Raw genomic sequence first — 18,399 nt, 5'->3', positions numbered from 1 at the left:
CTTGGGGACCGTTGCCAGAGATAGAGACAGATTAAAGATTCTCGTGAATACCTCCGCCAGCTGTACAGCACAGTCTTTTAGTACCCTTCCCTGGACTCCATCGGGCCTGCAGCCTTGCGTGGATTGATCCTACGCAGAGTGCACTGTACCTCCTGAGTTCTCAGTGTTAAGGCCTGTCCCTCCGCCATGGCCAGGGTTATTCCACTCCTGGTGGTGTTGCCAGTTTCGAAGCGGGCAAAAAAGGTGTTTAGTTCGTTGGCCAGTGTGATATCACCGTGGCCAACGACATGAAACAAACATGAATAAAAAAAGTGATAAAGTTACAGTTGCAATAAAAGCAGATCTAATAATTCATTCACTGACAATTGTTAATGAATGGTCAGCAGACAATTAACCCAAGCGACAGCCAAGAAGGCGCACCAACACTTTACTTCCATAGGAGACTGAGGTAATATGGCATGTCTCCAATGACTCTCAGACTTCTACAGGTGCACCATAGAAACCATACCATTGGTTTGCAAAACAGTTTAGTTTATTATAATTGTCACGTCTACCGAGATACAGTAAAATAGTTTTGTTTGTGTACTATCCAGTCGCATGAATACAATCAAACCATCTGCAGTGCAAAGATAAATGATAAATGGTACAACATTTAGTGCAGAGAAGTCCGATAAAGTCCAATAAAGTTCAAAGATCTCCAATGAGACAGATGAATGGTCAGGACCGCACTCGAGCTGATGAGAGGACCGTTCAGTTGAGAAGAAACTGTTCCTGAAACTGAAGGTAAGTGTTTTCAAACTTCTGTATCTCCTGCCTAATCGAATAGGGAAAAGAGGGAGTGATGGGTGTGAGACTGGTCCTTGATTATGCCGGCAGCCTTGCCAAAGCAGAGTAAAGTGTAGATGGAGTCAATGTAAAGGAAGCTGGTTCATGTGATGGTCTGGGCTATGTCCACAACTCTGCAATTTCTTGCACTTGGATGGAGCTGTTTCCAAACCAGACTATGATGCATCCCAATAAGATGCTTTTCACAGTGTTTCTGTAGAAGTTGGCTGGGGTTGTTGGAAACATGCTGAACCTCCTAAGGATGTAGAGACGTTGGTGTGCTTTCTTGGCCTTAGCTTCGTTGTGGTTGGTCCCAGACAAATTGCTGGTGATATTTATTCCAAGGAACTTGAAGCTTTTGACCATCTCTACTTCGGCACCATCAATGTATACTGGGGTATGTACTGCTTCACTTCCAGAACGTAATCACTATCTCCTTTGCTTTCTGACATTGACGGAGAGGTTGTTGTCTTGACACCGGGTTCACACTAGACACTAGCTCTCAATCTCCTTTCTATACTCTGTCTCATCATGTTTCGATATCTGGCCCACTACAGTGATATCATTTGCAAACTTGTAGATTGAGTTGGACTGGTATTTGGCTGAGTGTGTAAGGAGTATAGTTGGGAGCTGAGAACGCATCCTTGCGAGGCAGCAGTGTTAAGAATTATTGTGGAGGATGATTTGTATCTCTCCTCACTGATTTTGATCTGTGTGTCAGGAAGTCGAGGATCAAGTTGCAGACACCAAGTTCCATGAGTTTGGAGATGAGCTTGTTTGGAATAATGCTATTAAAAGCAGAGCTGTAGTCCATGAAAAAGAGTCAGATCCAGATGTTCCAGGGATGAGTGTAGGACCAGGGAGATGGCATCAACCATGGACCTGTTGTAACAGTAGGCTGCTTGGTAGGCTGGAGTTTATGTGTGCCATAACCAGCCTCTCGAAGCACTTTGAGATGGTGGATGTCAAGGTCACTGGAAGGTAAACATTAAGGCATGAAATCTTGCAGCCATTAATGCAGCCAATATGAAATCTTCTTTGGCACTGCGATATCTTCTAGAAGCAGGTGGGTACCTCAAAACAGTGTAGGGAGAGGCTAAACATGTCCATGAATACTCCTGCTAGTTGGTTTGCGCAGGAAACTATCTTGCAGTCTTAGCCTTCAGCTGAGAATGGACCTCATGGTACATCCATGGTTTCCGATTGGGGAACACTCCATGACAGACTTCATCAGTAAGTGCGTGGGAACTGATAAAGGAAAGCAGTTGCGTAGGATGTCATCCGTTTCTGCATATCAGCACTGAACAACTTTCGGCACCTGATCTTCCCACTTCAGCTTATATTTGTAGGCAGGGAGAATCACAGCTTGGTTTGACAACAGCTCTGCCCAAGACCTCAAGAAATTACAGAGAGTAGTAGACGTTGCCCATTCCATCACACAGACCAGATTTCACACTATTGGCTTTGTCTACATTTCACGCTGCCTCAGAAACGCAGCCAACATGTTCAAATACTTTTCCCACCCCTATCATTCCTCCTGCACCCATCTGGCCGAAGGTACAGAAGGTCGAAAGTGCACACCACCAGATTCAGAAACAGCTTCTTCTCCTCTGTTATCGTGCTTCTGAAGTTCTTCCATAAACTAACGTACTGTCCGATTAATCTCACATTGGACTTTGTCTATAAAACTGCTGCGCTATGATGCTGAGAACAATATACTGCATTCTTTATCATCCCCTTTGCTTTATCAATTCTGGTCAATATTTACTTAATTGTATTCATGTCTCGCATTATCTGATCTGATTAGATGGCATGCAAAGCAAAGTTTTTCACTATACCTCGGTACACATGACAATAATCAACCTGAACTTAACTTGCCCAAATCCTGAATGTTAGTCTCCTGCATACTCTTGTATTTTCCTGGTGCATGGACTAATTTGCTTCCCTCCGACGTGCAGCAATTCTCCCTGATGTTGACAACATTATATAGAACCCAGAGGGAATAGAGGACAGAACAGTTGGAACCACAGCTGTAATTCGACAAATTAGACATTTTTGAAGGCCACATGGTTATCATTATTTAACAGGAGCAAGACTCTCACCTTCTTGGACCCCTTGAAATCAGACGTGAACTTTTCGTGCTGCAATTAATTACAAGCCTATGGTACTTGATACAATGGTAACACTGGAAAACAGCTGGCAAGATCACACATAAAAACAGTCTACTAGAATGATGCCCTTTATTGGTGATTAATAATGTTGAAATTATTTACTTATCTTCAGTGGGATAAGTATTTGTGGACGTTTGCACTTCAAATTTGGATTTAGTTTGAGACCTTGAATGATCTTAGTCGGTGTAGTAACAAGACTCTAAATCACTGGAGCAAATCTGTTGCTTTTGGCTATTAACTGTTTGGAATTGTTTAATATAAACTAATGGTCCATCATTGTGTAAAATGGATATCCCTGAAAAGATTTGATATTGAACAGATTCAAAAGAGGTACCCATTTTTTAAATGAATTTACGAGAATGGACAGCTTCCAACTCAGTCTTCCAAAGTCTCCTGTTTCAGATTTGGTTACCCCACAAATTAAATTATGTTGCACTCTTTAAGCTGCATATATTTTAAAGCTGTAAAATTCACAGTAAGCTTTTACCTACTTCCCTTTAAGTAAATTGAGAACATAGCAACTTATATATAACATATATACTTGTGAGGAATCTTAGACCCAACCATGAAGTGTTTAAAATTCAGCAGTAAGTCATTTATCTGAACTATCAGGATCAATGGTACAGGTTTGAATAGATCAATAACTGCTTCAACAACTTGAATTTTTCATCCATTCATAGAAGCGTACAAAACAGAAATGAGCCCTTTCAGCACAAATGGTCCAAGCTGAGCACAATGCCTATTTATGCTAATCCTATTTGTCTGCATTAAACCCGTATCCTTCTACACCTGTCCTAACCAAGTACCCGTTCAAATGCCTTTCAATGTTGTAATAGTATCTGCTTATATTATCACCTCTGACAGCTTGTATTAGTCGGTTTGGACAGCAAATATTCACCACCTTTTGTTTGTAAAATCTTACCCCTCAGATCTCCTTTAAATGTCTCTCTTCTCGTCTTCAACTTGTGCTTCCAGTTCTAGACTTGCCTGCCCTGGGAAAAACATTCAGATTATCTTTCCTTGCCTGTGTGTCTCAATAATTTTGTAAATATCTGGAAGTATCTCCCCACCCACCACCACCCCAGCCTTTATTTACAGTGAGATTAACACCATCCAATCCAATCTCCTTCTAGCTACAGCCCATCATTCACTGGCTACGTCGATGACTGCATTGGGGTTGCCTCATAGATTTCATTCACTTCACCACTAACTTCCATTCTACTCTCAAATTCACCCAATTACCTCTCACACCTCGCTCCCCTTTCCTGATCTGTCTTCATCACAGAGGACAAACTATTGATGACATCTATTATAAACCTACTGACTTCCACGGTGAACAGGACTACACTTCCTCCCACCCTACCTCTTGCAAAGATACTATTTGCAACTCTTAATTCCTCCGTCTCTGCAGCAACTGCTCCGAGGATGAGACTTTCCATTCTAGGATATTCAGAATGTCCTTTAAAAAAAAAAAAAATCTGGGTTCCCCCCTTCTGTCAATCTGGGTCCTGTGTGTCCCATAGTTCTGCCTTTGCTCCCTCTCCCCCCAGATGGAACAAGGACAGAGTTCCCCTGGTCCACACCTTTCACCCCACCAGCTTCCGCATCCAACACATCATACTCCAACATTTCCTTCAACTCCAACATGATCCCACCACATCTTCCCATCTCCACCCCTTTCCACCCACAGAGACCATTCCCTCTGCAACTCCTCGATTCACTCGTCCCTTCTCACCTAAACCACCCCCTCCCCAGGTACCTTCCCCTGCAACTGCAGCAGATGTAACATCTGTCCCTATACCTCCACTCTCACCTCCATCCAGGGACTCCAGCAGTCCTTCCAGGTGAGTTTCATGTGCACCTCCTGTAATCTCATCTACTGCATCTGATATTCCTGATACGGTCTTCTCTACATCAGCGAGTCCAAACATAGACTTGGTGACCGTTTTGCTGAACACTTGCGCTCGGTCCACCAAGGCCTACTGGATCTCCTGGTTGCTAACCATATCAACTCCCATTACCATACTGACATCTTGTCCAGGGTCACACGCAAACTCAGGAACAGTACCTCCGCTCTTTTGCCTGGTAGCCAACAACCCAACGATATGAACAATGAATTCTCCAATTTTAGGTATCTCTCAGACACCTGGACTCCCACCTATGTCTCCCCTCCACTCATTCCCCATTCCCCCACCGCTGCGAATTTCCTCCCTCTGCCGTTACAATCTGTGACTCTCCAAACCCGTCTCACACCTACCTTTCTTATCTATGTCCTTTGTTCCAACCAGCTGCCAATCAAAACCTCCCCCCCTCACCTGTGTTTACCTATTACCTGCCTCTCCCCTTTTCCAGCTTCCCTCCCCCCTCTCCCCCCCCCCCTCTCCCTCCCCCCACCACCACGATCAGATTGAAGAAGGGTCTAGGCCCAAAATGTCACTTACCCATGGTCTCCAGGGATGCTGCTGCTGCTTGCCCTGTCCTGCTGAGTTACTCCAGTACAATGTATCCTTTTTATATTCACAGGCCATATCCTGGTGAATCTCTTCTGCACCCTCTCTGCTGCAATCATATCCTCCCTATTACTGTGATGACAAGAACTGTACTCAATACTCTAGTCTGATCTAACCAATCTTTGTACAGCTGCTACACGATATCCCATGGACCTTGGCCTTTGAAGGCAACCATGCCAAATGCCTTTTTCACTACCTCATCCATCGGTCTTGCCACCTTTAGGGAGCAATACATGTCTCTGCGGGTCCATATCATTACTCGATGTGCCACAAAGCATCATTCATGCTGATGGACAATGTTTTTATTTAAACTTCAGAAATTATTTATCCAGATGAATTCTACAAAAGGTGGTTTATAAAGTTGCAGAGTAACATGACATAGAAACAGTCCATCTGCCAAAGTCTGTTTACTCCTGGCCTTTCCAATCCATCATTCCTTCTGTCCCTCTGAATATTTTCCAATAACCTCGTTGCTATTGACGTTGGGCTCGCAGGTTTATAATTGCACGGCTTTTCCACTGCTGCTCTTCCTGAGTATTATAACAAACATATAATCCTCCAGTCGTCTGGCACCTCACCTGTGGCCTCTAAGCATTTAGAAAATCTCAGCCAGAGCACCTGCAACATCTTCCATTGCCTCTCATAACAACCTGGGGTGTATCTCATCCAGCATTGGGAATGTATTCACCTTTAAGGCCAGTAAGTTTATCTTCCTTATTAAGGCAGTCCTGCACTAGAATAGACTAGAATACAAAATCCATTTCATTTGTGAATGCCAATGAAATATATTCATTTAGGATCTCACCTATACTTTCTAGTTCCATGTACAGATTGACTGCATTGTTCTGCATGGGTCCTACTCATTCCCTGATTATTTTCTCATCCATAATATACTCCTTAAAGAATCTTTGGATTTACCTCAATGCAGTCTGCTGCAATATTTCATGACCACTCTTTGCTTTCTTAATTTCCTTTTTAGTTCCATGTGTTGTACTGTTGGTGGTTTCTGTGCAGATATATTGTAGCTGCTCCACTGCCGCTAATTTATTGCCATTCATGGTCATAATTTTCTCACTCTTATTTTGAAATTAACATATCAATTTTGGCTCTGCTAAATGATTTCAGATTTCATATTTTGCCATAACGATTCTAGTATTAGGGCAGACTTCAATATGTGTGATGACAGTGCTAAATGAACCTAAATATATATCATAATAATAAAATAATTGTAAACAATGTTGAACTGATATTTTCATATACATCTGCAATTCCCATGTTGGAATAATCCTGGCTGTTTCTTTACAGAATTCTGGTGTGCAATGTGTGTGTTTTAAATACAAATGTTTCCCTGATTGTTTGACGTGTTGTCTATCGTTAGATAAGTGACGATCGAGTGCATTTTATTGTATCAAGAAAGACAAGGTCACGAACCCCTGATATTTTGCAAGAGAGCAGGTGGAACAACAACAACAACCCAGCTAGTCCTGCTGAAAGAAATCTGCACAACAAGGTATGGATAGCAATGGATTCAAAATAAGTGCAAAGGATGTATTAAATTTACATGTTTTTTCAAAGTTAAATGCCCCCTTTAAATTTATTTGTGGTTAGTTAGTAATGTTTTATTATTCTCATAAAGATGGAGACATAGCGGTTGTTAAAAGATTACATATTCTTGTTTAATTGGGACACCAAGTATTATTTGTCTGAGTGCGGAGAGACATTTCCATATTTCCATGCGACATGGGATGAGACAAGTCTGCACATAGAGTCAATAAGCGAGCTCGGTATTGTCGGTCACAGCCAGCGCGGAGAAGAAGTGCCAACCCCAGCTCAACTCCCGCCGGGCCAACCGACAGCTCTGAACTGACGCCACCAGTGGCCCCAGGCCCACAGCAAGCGCGGAGACGAAGCAGCAACTCCAGCCCAACCCCACTCCCTGACGGGCCAGGGACCGCCAGCAACCAACCTCCTCGGCACCGGCGAAAGCCGAGCACCAGCCATTCACACAAAGCATTGCAGCAGCCTCAGCCCCCTCCCCGCGCCGGCTACAAGCCCTGCCCGACACCTCCGGCCGACCCAGGACAGGGACGAGACACCCGGAGGGGACGGGGATGGGATGGCCCAGCAGCAACTCAACAGACCCAGGCCCGACACCGACCACAGACGAGCATGATCTCGCTCACTCACCAAAGCATAAAGCAATAAAAACAACAAAATAATCTTAGCTTTTAACAAAGGAACAATAAATACAACAATTTCATATTTTGAAAGCAGTATTTTCTTACCTAGAAGAATCAAAGCTGAAAAAAATGGAAGAAATGAAGGTCCACTGCTTCATTGCTCCACTGCTTTCCAGGGCTGTTTACGCATGGTGACCTTTGACCTGAGCATGCGCAGTCAGAATACCGAACTCGCTGACTAAAGGGCCTGTCCCACTTTCACGAGTTATTCACAAATTCTCCCGAGTTTTCCCCTTGATTCAAACTCGCAGAATGTTCGTAATGAGTCCATAGGAGTTTGTAGATATATCGTAGCGGCTCGTTATGCTAGCCGTAGGTACTCGTGGCATCAGGTAAGTCGGGACGTTTTTTACAGCCCGATAAAAAATGTCCACGAGTAAAAAAATAGTCGGGATGAAAGAAATTGCAACTCCTTACTACTCGTAAGGAGGGCATCGAAATAGTTGTGGGAATTCGTAGACATACGCACAGGAGTTCGTGAACATAGTCGTGGAAGGTCGTAGAAGTTCGTAGATTACCATGATCTTGATTTTTTTTTTTCAGGTCCTTTAAACTCGGCAGAGGATTTGAATTAAGTCGTGAAAGTGGGACAGGCCCTTTAGTAATCCCACTTCCTATTTTTCCTGACACTCTATTCTCTATTTTCTGACATTCCCATCAACCTTTCCCAAGTTCTACTACTTACTACACACTAAGGACAATTCGTGGTGGCCAATTAATCCACCAATTCACGGTTGAGTGCCCGGAGGAAATCTATGCGGTCACAGTTAGAACATGTAAAGTCCACACTGATGGCATTGAAGGTTAGGATCGAACCCAAGTTGATGGAGTTGTTGGCAACACCTTTGTTAACTGTACCAGCGCTGGAGAGGTACACACTCATGTAAAAGAGACATTCTTCCATTTACATTGATGACTAGAGAAACATGGCACAGATAAATAATCTTTGCTTTACAGCTTGAGGGGACTCCATGCAAAAAAGAGTTGAATCTTGCAAAGCATATATGGAAGAACATTTAATTTTAGTTGGAAAAAAGGTCTAAGAATAATGCCATTTCTTTAACTGATGTCCCACAGTGTACAGTACATATTTTGTAAACAGAATTTTAGGACTGGGACACCAAAATGATGGCTATGTGCAATTTTTCTGTAATGAAGTGGTTGTTAGACTAAATATTTCCAAATATTTATCTCATTGTGAACAAGAAGGTCAGTTAAAGCTGATGTCTATCATAGCAAATTACTTGGAGGTTAGAGTTGCCGGAAGAATGGCTTAGCGAGTGATGTAAAAATGGCAATGGAGAGTCACTCAGTGTACTCCGATGTATCTGAAGATAAACAATGTCTGCTTTGTGCCTGGATTTTATCAGCACTTATTCAGCTTTCAATTACTTGTTTATACATTTTTTTTTGTTCTTTCACATTTCCACTCATTTAGATTCTTGAGATTAAAAAGTTTCTGCTTTTTCATAACTCTATTGCAGTGGTAGATCTTGGAAAGGTTTCCTGAAATACTGACAGTCTTTGTGAAACATTTTCAGTCTGAATTTTGTCGGTTTTATGGAGATTCGTTTAATTGAGCATTAAATGTTAGCTCAGGAACTTGCAGATCAGTATAATCGTCCTACTATCTCCGTTGCTGAATCAGAAGGTGGCTTCATGGCCTTAACCACGTTATCTCAGCTGCCATTTCAGTGCCGAGGAAGTGCTGATCTTCTGGCAATCAACCAATCTTTCCCCAACTCCCAAGATTAAAAGATAAGTTGTTAAGGAATTAAGATCGTAGTTTCTGCATCTGCCAGTCCTGCGATCTTGCTGATATAACTTGATCCAGAGTTCTCGATAATTTGATGTGACCACCAAGAAATTTGGTCGAGTCTGCTCCAACTTATTTTGCTGAACAATTGAATGCAATAGGATTTCCACTCAGGTTTTAAAAATCCTAGTATTACTTGGGCCCTTTTGATTATTCTTTGAGCAGGTCACAATTTTAACTACTTTCAGAAAATATTTAAATTCAGAGATATATAATTAATAGCCTGTTAAGTGTTTGCATAATATTTGCAGGGACTGTTATTTCATTTCTGAAATAACTGTATTTTCTTGTGGGATATAATGAACTTAGCACAAATTGTCACCCAATTTTTAATGTGAAGGGGTTCATCGAACATAGAACACTACAACACAGGAACAGGCCCTTCGGCCCAAAATGTCCATGCAAAAGATGACGTCAAGTTTTCCCCTCAGCCTCGTGTCACTAAACTGTCTTGCCTCAATCAAACACAAATGCATCGGTCTAATTGCAAAATGAACAAATAATTTAGTTATAGCAATACTTGAAAAAGTTATTTTGGTTTGTCTAATGAAATTAGAAGTTTATCATTCAGTAACCTTTGTTTCTGTAGAGAGGGCTGATTTTTGCTCAAGATAATTATGTCATACCCAGCAAATATCAAAATTATGTTTGTGCCCTGGAGTGTGTTATACAATGGAGTCCATGCGTATGAGTACAAAGTTGTCCAAATGTGATGACACAGATAGACAAAGTGGTGAAGGAGTACTCACGACACCAGGTTCGGCAGTGACCACAGCGACACTCGCAGTAGAGTGAACTCGTGTGATATATTTTATTTACAGTGCTAAGAAAGTCCAGGACTGCAGGGAAGCGCTGTCCTTCACCATCAGAACGCATGTGCTATGATGCTGGTGATCGCGGGCCTGTCCCAGCAGCTTAGTCCTGGTCTTCGAAGGAAGAGTTGTAGCAATCTCAGGCTTTTCCCTGCAGCTCAGCCTTGCCTTGAGAGAAGGTGCTGGCGTTCTTGGGCTTCTTCCTAATGGCTCTGCTTTGGCCGCGAATAGGCAACTCTGGCGGTGTCTGGATTATCCTGATGACCAGTCTTTGTGCCTGTGCATGTGCAGTTCCTCATTGTCAGTGGGCAGGAAGAGGTTCTGGCATTGCAGACTTGACCTGGCCTCTTAGTTCAGCCTCAGTTGGGTGTCATGGGATTCTTCCCAGAAACCCAGTCTTGACCACACAGTGGCACTGGTCATCTCAGATTTGTCCCTGTGGTTCAGTCTTCCCCTTCACCTCTCTGGCTAGAATGCCTGGGTTTCAAAGCGAGTAGGCTGACAAGGCTCCAGTAGCTAACCAGTATGAGCTAATTGAACCAATATCAGCTAATCAGCTGTTATCAATAATGTAGGGAATTGGCCTCTCCTGGTCAGTCAGCCAGTGATTGGGGTCAGAGTGACATCCAAGGGAGAGGGTACTGTCACAATCGAAACAAAATAATATGGGTTATCCAGACCACTAATTACACCACATATGGAACCAGAGCAGAAGAACATGGGCCTGCACAGTGGCGCAGCAGTAGAGTTGCTGCCTAACCGCACCAGAGACCCGGGTTCAATCCTGACGGCAGGTGCTGTCTGTACGGAGTTTTTTACGTTCACCCTGTGGCCGCGTGGGTTTTCTGTGCGTGCCGCGGATTCCACCCACATTCCAAAGATGTGCAAGTTTGTAGGTTAATTTAGGTTCTGTAAATTGTGCCTAGTGTGTAGGATAGAACTTGTGGTCGGGTGATCACTAGTCGGGGCAGACTCGGTGGCCGAAGGGCCTATTTCCACACTATTTATATTATTTTAAAATAAACACCGTTTATTTTTTAACTCTAATTTCTTGATGCAAACACAGATAATGTGGCTTCTCATTGTGGAAAATCGCAATACAAACTATTTTCTGGGAATACAAGCACCCCCTTCACCTGGCATAACGCACTGTTGTCCATCTTAGATTGGCTAGTTGTAAAATTAAGAGCTTAATGTAGGAAACCTCAAAAATGATCTATATCAATAGACAATAGGTGCAGGATTAGGCCATTCGGCCCTTCGAGCCAGCACCGCCATTCACTGTGATCATGGCTGATCATCCATAATTCTCAAATGCGCACAGTGGCAATTGCTGGAGATTATGAAATAATTGTAATATAATTTTCTAACATAAATCAGCCTAAGCTATAAGAAATCATAGCAATCTCTCAAGGTCATCTGTGCATATCTTTGTATAATGGATATATAAAACAAGTTGAACGTTTATGCAGTAAATCTATAACACAATATCATGTTTCTACATGTAAGTGTACTTTTATTTACAGTTCTGCTCTGGTTCCATTTGTGATGTAATTGGCAGTCTGGATAATCCGTATTATTTTTAGTGATAGATTTTCTGTTGCTTGTTGAGACCATTTCTAAGGGGAATATGCAGTTAAGTGTACATCCGCTTAGTTTTCTATGCTCTGCCTCCGCACCCATTTAATAAGTTCCAAGATCTTCTTTACATTCTAAAAGTACTGAAAAACTCCTCCAAGTTGATGATTTTCCCAAAGATCTCTAGACCAAAAGATAGATATTTAAAAGTCATCATTCTTACATGTTTGACCTTAATATAAGCTCATGTCCTATTGTGATTACTAGACAGTAACCAGTAGTGAGTGGTGGAATGTTTTTGTTCATACTGATCCAAAACTGTCAAATCTAATTGAAGCATCTGCTGCTTCCAGCACAGACCACTGTCTAAATGTGAGGAATCCTGACTTCAGTATCTTGGTGCTGTATATAACTGAGTCTTCACTCATTAGCCATCTAATACTGAAGATAGACACAAAAAGCTGGAGTAACTCAGCAGGACAGGCAGCATCTTTGGAGAGAAGGAATGGGTGACGTTTCGGCTTGAGACCCTTCCTCATACTGGTTAGGGATAAGGAAAACGAGAGATATAGATGGTGACGTGGAGAGATAAAGAACAATGAATGAAAGATGCAAAAAAGTAATGATGATAAAGGAAACAGTTGTTTGTAGGGTGAAAATGAGAAGCTAGTGCGACTTGGGAGGGGGAGGGATAAAGAGAGAGTGAATGCCTGGGTTACCTGGTGAAATAAATCAATATTCATACCACTGGGCTGTAAGCTGCCCAAGCAAAATATGAGATGCTGTTCCTCCAATTTGCATTTACCCTCACTCTGACAATGGAGGAGACTGAGGGCAGAAACGTCTGTGAAGGAATGGGAAGGAGAATTAAAGTGCCCAGCAACGGGGAGATCAGGTTGGTTCAGGCGGGCTGAGCGAAGGTGTTATAGTTATGGAGTGATACAGTGTGGAGACAGGCCCAACTCACCCACACCGCCAACAATGTCGCAGCTACACTAGTCCCGCTTGCCTGCGCTTGGTCCATATCCCTCCAAACCTGCCCTATCCGTGTACTTGTCTAACTGTTTCTTAAATGATGGGATAGTCCCAGCCTCAACTACCTCCTCTGGCAGCTTGTTCCATACGCCCATCACCCTTTGTGTGGAAAAGTTACCCCTCGGATTCCTCGAAATAATCGCCCAGTCTGCGTTTGGTCTCGCCGATGTATCAGAGTCCACATCTTGAACAACGTATACAGTAGATGATGTTCAAGGTTTCAAGGTCAGTTTATTGTCACATATACCAATTAAGGAACAGTGAAATTCAAATTACCATACAGCCATACTAAAAAAAAGCAACAAGATACACAACTACATAAAAGTTAACATAAACATCCACCACAACTGATTCCCCACGTTCCTCACTGTGATGGAAGGTGATGGAAGGAAAACATTTTGCTATTGTACCTAACAAATTATTTGTGTCTTCTCTAGAGTTTCCTTCATGCCTTCACGTGCCACGAAAAGATCATCAATGTTAACAAAGAAGTGCATGAGCATTTGGGAATGACAATATCAGGTGGCCTACAAAGCAAAAACTGGGATCTCCCAATCTACGTTACAAACGTTCATCCCAATGGATGCTTGGGGAATGATGGAAGAATAAAAAATGGTAACAGAATTTTTTGCAAATTGCACATGCAATAATATTTTTAATACCACTTAGAGTACATTCAATTGTGTGTTCCTTTAGCATTTGTTTTACATGTCTCTTGTCTTCTCGATATCCCGCAACTCCGTTCTTGCTCCCCCTCCCCCCATTCATAACAAGGACAGAGTCCCCCTTGTCCTCTTCTTCCACCCCATCAGCCGTCGCATATAATCCTCCAACATTTTCGTCACCTCCAACGGGATCCCACTACTGGCCACATTTTCCCGTCTCTAACCCTTTCTGCTTTCTGCAGAGACCGTCCCTCCGCAACTCACTGGTCAACTCGTCCCTTCCCACCAAAACCACCCCCTCCCCAGGTACTTTCCCCTGCAACCACAGGAGATGCAACACCTGTCCCTATACCTCCCCCCTCGACTCCATCGAAGGGCCACAACAGTCTTTTCAGGTGAGGCAGAGGTTCACTTGCACCTCCTCCAACTTCATCCACTGTATCTGCTGTTCCAGGTGTCAACGTCTGTACATCGGCGAGACCAAGCGCAGGCTCGGCGATCATTTCGCTGAACACCTCCGCTCAGTCCGCCTTAACCTACCTGATCTCCCGGTTGCTCAGCACTTTAACTCCCCCTCCCATTCCAAATCTGACCTTTCTGTCCTGGGCCTCCTCCATTGTCAGAGTGAGGCCCAGCACAAATTGGAGGAACAGCACCTCATATTTTGCTTGGGTTGTTTACAACCCAGCGGTATGAACATTGACTTCTCTAACTTCAAACAGCCCTTGCTTTCCCTCTCTCACCATCCCCTCTCCCTTCCCAGTTCTCCCATCAGTCTTACAGTCTCCAACTACGCTTTATTTCTGTACCACCCACTCCCCTGACATCAGTCTGACGAAGGGTCTCGACCCGAAACATCACCTATTGCTTCTCTCCAGAGATGCTGCCTGTCCCGCTCAGTTACTCCAGTATTTTGTGTCTACATGTCTCTGGTTATTGGTTAAACAAAATATTGTTTTCCTTTAAATGTATAATCATGTTCATCTCTTTTCAATACAGTGTATAAAAATTAGCATATTTTGGAGACCATAGCATAAAAAAATCTGCAAATATTTGTGTCAATGGAAGTGACTCTGCTCACTCACATACACCTCTTTCACTTTAACACTACCTAGTGTTAGTGTTAAACAGTGCTCAAACTCTGCCTGGAGGATGGGAGATTGAGACTCTGATTAACCAAGCTCACTAAGATTCTAGTCTATCCCCAAAGGAAACTTCCGGCATAATATCAAAAATATCCAAAATTTGTCAGATGGACCAAAGATCGAAGAAAGGCAGGTTCCGCCCTAATTCCAATTCCGTGCCCGGTCTCTGTCTTATTGGGCTCAGCTTTTAAGTCATATTGGATGTTTTATCAAGCTGCCCTGTAATTGATATAATTCCAAGTATCAGTCTCTGGATTGGCTGAAGTTATCCTTTTCTGTTTTTGGATTAACATCCAACAATATTACACCTCAAACTCTGTCCACTTATTTGATCTTTTCTGATGCTTGCAAATGAATTACGGATGTTTCATTCATTATGGAATGTATCTGCGTAATATTTATTATTGTCTGAAGAAAGCAACATTAGATGCAGACAGTGAGTCAACCCAGACAGCTGGTAACCACTTTTTTAATCACAAGTTCAGGAGCAAATGAACGGCTTGTTCCGTTACCGACATCCCATAAATCAAGTAAATGAAAAAAATACAGTGCATGAATAAAACTGTTAATTTCATATTGAGGTCATATTCAAGTATAATTTCCACTTGTACTGTGTAAATGTATAATTCTTAACCATATGTCATTAAGCAGATATACTTTGAATGAAAATAGTTTTTAGATTAATATGTATAATTAAACTGGGTCATATGCTTGTCTCTGTCAAATTATGATCTGCATTTTGAACTGTCTTTGCCCTTAGGTGACATTCTATTGAATGTAAATGGCACTGAACTTACCAGTATAACACAAAGTGAAGCCGTGTCCATTATAAAGCAGAGTGCTGCCTCCTCTTCTGTTATTTTCAAAGCTTTGGAGCTAAGGGTAGCAGAAAAAGACAATGCTGATGGCTTTGCACTCCACAACTATAATGAAAACAACTTACCTGAAGAGGACTGGTCACCGTCATGGAATATGTGGCTAGTATTGCCCCGGTGAGTAGATATTCACACTGTCTTGTTCAATTAATCCCCATTAGTTACAATCTTGCAATACCAGGCCAAATCTAAAGACCTTGATTTACAGTGAATAGGACTTGCTTTTTGTAGTATGTTATAGAAACATAGAAAATAGGTGCAGGAGTAGGCCATTCGGCCCTTCGAGCCTGCACCACCATTCAATATGATCATGGCTGATCATCCAACTCAGTATCCCGTACCTGCCTTCTCTCCCTCTAGCCATAAGGGCCACATCTAACTCCCTCTTAAATATAATAGTTATATTTTATCCCTAATATAGTAATAGTAGCAATCTGTGCTTAGTACAGATTGAGTTCCTTTATACAATGAAAATAGGAATTGTTGAGGGTGCATTATTACTGCATACATAACCAGTTTAAGAATAAGGGGTAAGCCATTTAGAACGGAGATGAAGAAACACTTTTTCACACAGAGAGTTGTGAGTCTGTGGAATTCTCTACCTCAGAGGGCGGTGGAAGCCGTTTCTCTGGATACTTTCAAGAGAGAGCTAGATAGGTATCTTATAGCGGAGTCAGGGGATATGGGGAGAAGGCAGGAACGGGGTACTGATTGGGGGATGATCTGCCATGATCACATTGAATGGCGGTGCTGGCTCGAAGGGCCGAATGGCCTGCTCCTGCACCTATTGTCTATTGTCTACTCTGATTCCAAAGTATATTAGGACTGCAGGAATGGAAGAATATGAATCCATATCATGCAGCGTGTACAATTCTCACCCAATTAAAAATTACTTTTCTTACATAGGTCTATTGTTAATTTAATGGAGATATGCACCTTAATTATCCAGGCAAAAGGATAGAATACCAAATTTGGTGTATGTCAATGGCCTGTTCCAATGTTAATGCTTAAGAAGAGGTGACCATAGTGGAATCTGGTTCATATTGAAAATGCCAAAAATAACTATCATAGGCCTGAATTTGTTTGTTTTTTTGGTTAGAAAATGATACGTTGTAAAATATGTAGCAACTACTCAATTGACCCCTGTCTGTGATGGAGAGCCCATGAAGAAAATGGCTTTTACCTCCCCTCCGCGGAGCCCTTTTAATGCCATCTGGTACATTAAACTTCCAAGGTCTCTGCACTTTATTTTTGTGTAGCATTTATGGAATTCTTCTTTATTTTTTGTATATAGCATTAGTTTTGGAGATAGCATTAGTTGTTTGTAGTGTTAAATGACTTTCAAATTCTTATTTTATGCATACCAAGCAGTTTCTTCCACTTGATCGGGAATACATGCTGCTGTTAGGTTAAAATAAAATTAAAATGCTGGAAATAATCAGCATGTCAGGCAGCACCTGTGAAGAGGAAATTGTCCAGATCAATGACGTCTTACTGGTAATTGGTCTGAAATCTTAAATCGATTTCTTTGTCCACAAATACTCGTTGTGTATTTCCACTAGTTGTGTATTTCCAGACTGACTATTTTCTCTCCGATTTCCAGAACCTGCAATATATTGCTGTTTGTTTTTTCCCACAGTCTGTTCTATGGAAGGTATATTTTCGTTTGCACACTAATATTAAACATGAAAATTGAGGCATGGAAATTGAAAAGTGTTAGAAAACAAATTTGAGGATATTAAAGTCAATCCAGGAATTATTTTTGAATTTTACTGCGGGGTCAAATTGCATTTCGTGGTAAATGTTTCAGAATAAATCTTATGTCTGTTGGAATTATTAGCATTTACTGGGTTTATAAGCTATTTTGCAAAGTCCATATATTAATTATTGTGGCACAGAAAGAGGACATTCAGTACATCTTGTTCATGCTGGCTCTCAGTCACCATGATGGACTGAAGATAGCCAATCAGTCCTATTTCCCTCTCCTCTGTCTGGGCCGGGCCGCTGCAATACATTCTTTCTGACATCCCAATCAACTCCTCTTTGATTCTTCTGCTATTTACCTACAATAGGAATAATTCATAGTAGCCACTCAATCTACCAGCGCATTGTCAACATGTTAGAAGAAACCAGAGCACCAGGGTCACAGAGATTATATATGCTCCACTATAGGATCTTTGATGCCAAGTACTCGGAGACATCATCTGAGGTCAGGATCGAAGTCGGGTAATTGGGCTGAGGCAGCGGAACTAACTGCTGCTTCACTGCGTCACCCCTCCAACAAAATAAATATTGCTAACTGTTGTGCAACTGTAATAGGTGCTGTGGACACTTTCTAGCTGCACTAAATTGCAGTTTTATGTCATTTAAAAGGAATGAGAACCTAGAGAAAAAACAGTGACCTTTTCATCAAAGGAATTAGTCCTTTGTGTAATCATCCTGCGCAGTATGTATTCAGGAGAGCAAAAGTGTAGATCCCCAGTATTCATGTCCTCAGGCCACATAAAACAAAGTTGGCACTGCTGAATCCCAGCCAACTGCAGGCAATCTGTCTTTACAGGAGTAAGTGCCCTATTTTAATATGAAAAACATTACTTTAAAGACTTCAGTGTTCAAAAGGGAACTGCAGGTACACAAAATTGCTGGGGAAACTCAGCGGGTCCAGCAGCATCTATGGAGCGAAGGAAATAGGCGACGTTTCGGGCCGAAACCCTTCTTACTTTAAAG

The 18,399-nt window shown here is 42.1% G+C and overlaps 1 protein-coding gene across 4 annotated transcripts in view; it reads left to right on the top strand.

The window, feature by feature from the left end:
- Positions 1-18,399, top strand: part of lnx1 (ligand of numb-protein X 1) — a 156,469-nt gene that overhangs the window by 119,557 nt on the left and 18,513 nt on the right. For all 4 annotated transcript variants that reach the window (XM_033028535.1, XM_033028514.1, XM_033028520.1 and 1 more), the window contains exons 7-9: positions 6,885-7,016; positions 13,425-13,602; positions 15,558-15,789. In XM_033028535.1, coding sequence (XP_032884426.1) covers positions 6,885-7,016; positions 13,425-13,602; positions 15,558-15,789 — 542 coding nt within the window. The remainder of the gene's footprint in view (positions 1-6,884; positions 7,017-13,424; positions 13,603-15,557; positions 15,790-18,399) is intronic.

Source organism: Amblyraja radiata, chromosome 1, assembly GCF_010909765.2.
Source record: "Amblyraja radiata isolate CabotCenter1 chromosome 1, sAmbRad1.1.pri, whole genome shotgun sequence".
In the NCBI taxonomy this organism is placed as follows: domain Eukaryota; kingdom Metazoa; phylum Chordata; class Chondrichthyes; order Rajiformes; family Rajidae; genus Amblyraja; species Amblyraja radiata.
Note: the sequence above shows the minus strand (reverse complement) of the source record. Positions and strands in the feature narration are given on the sequence as shown.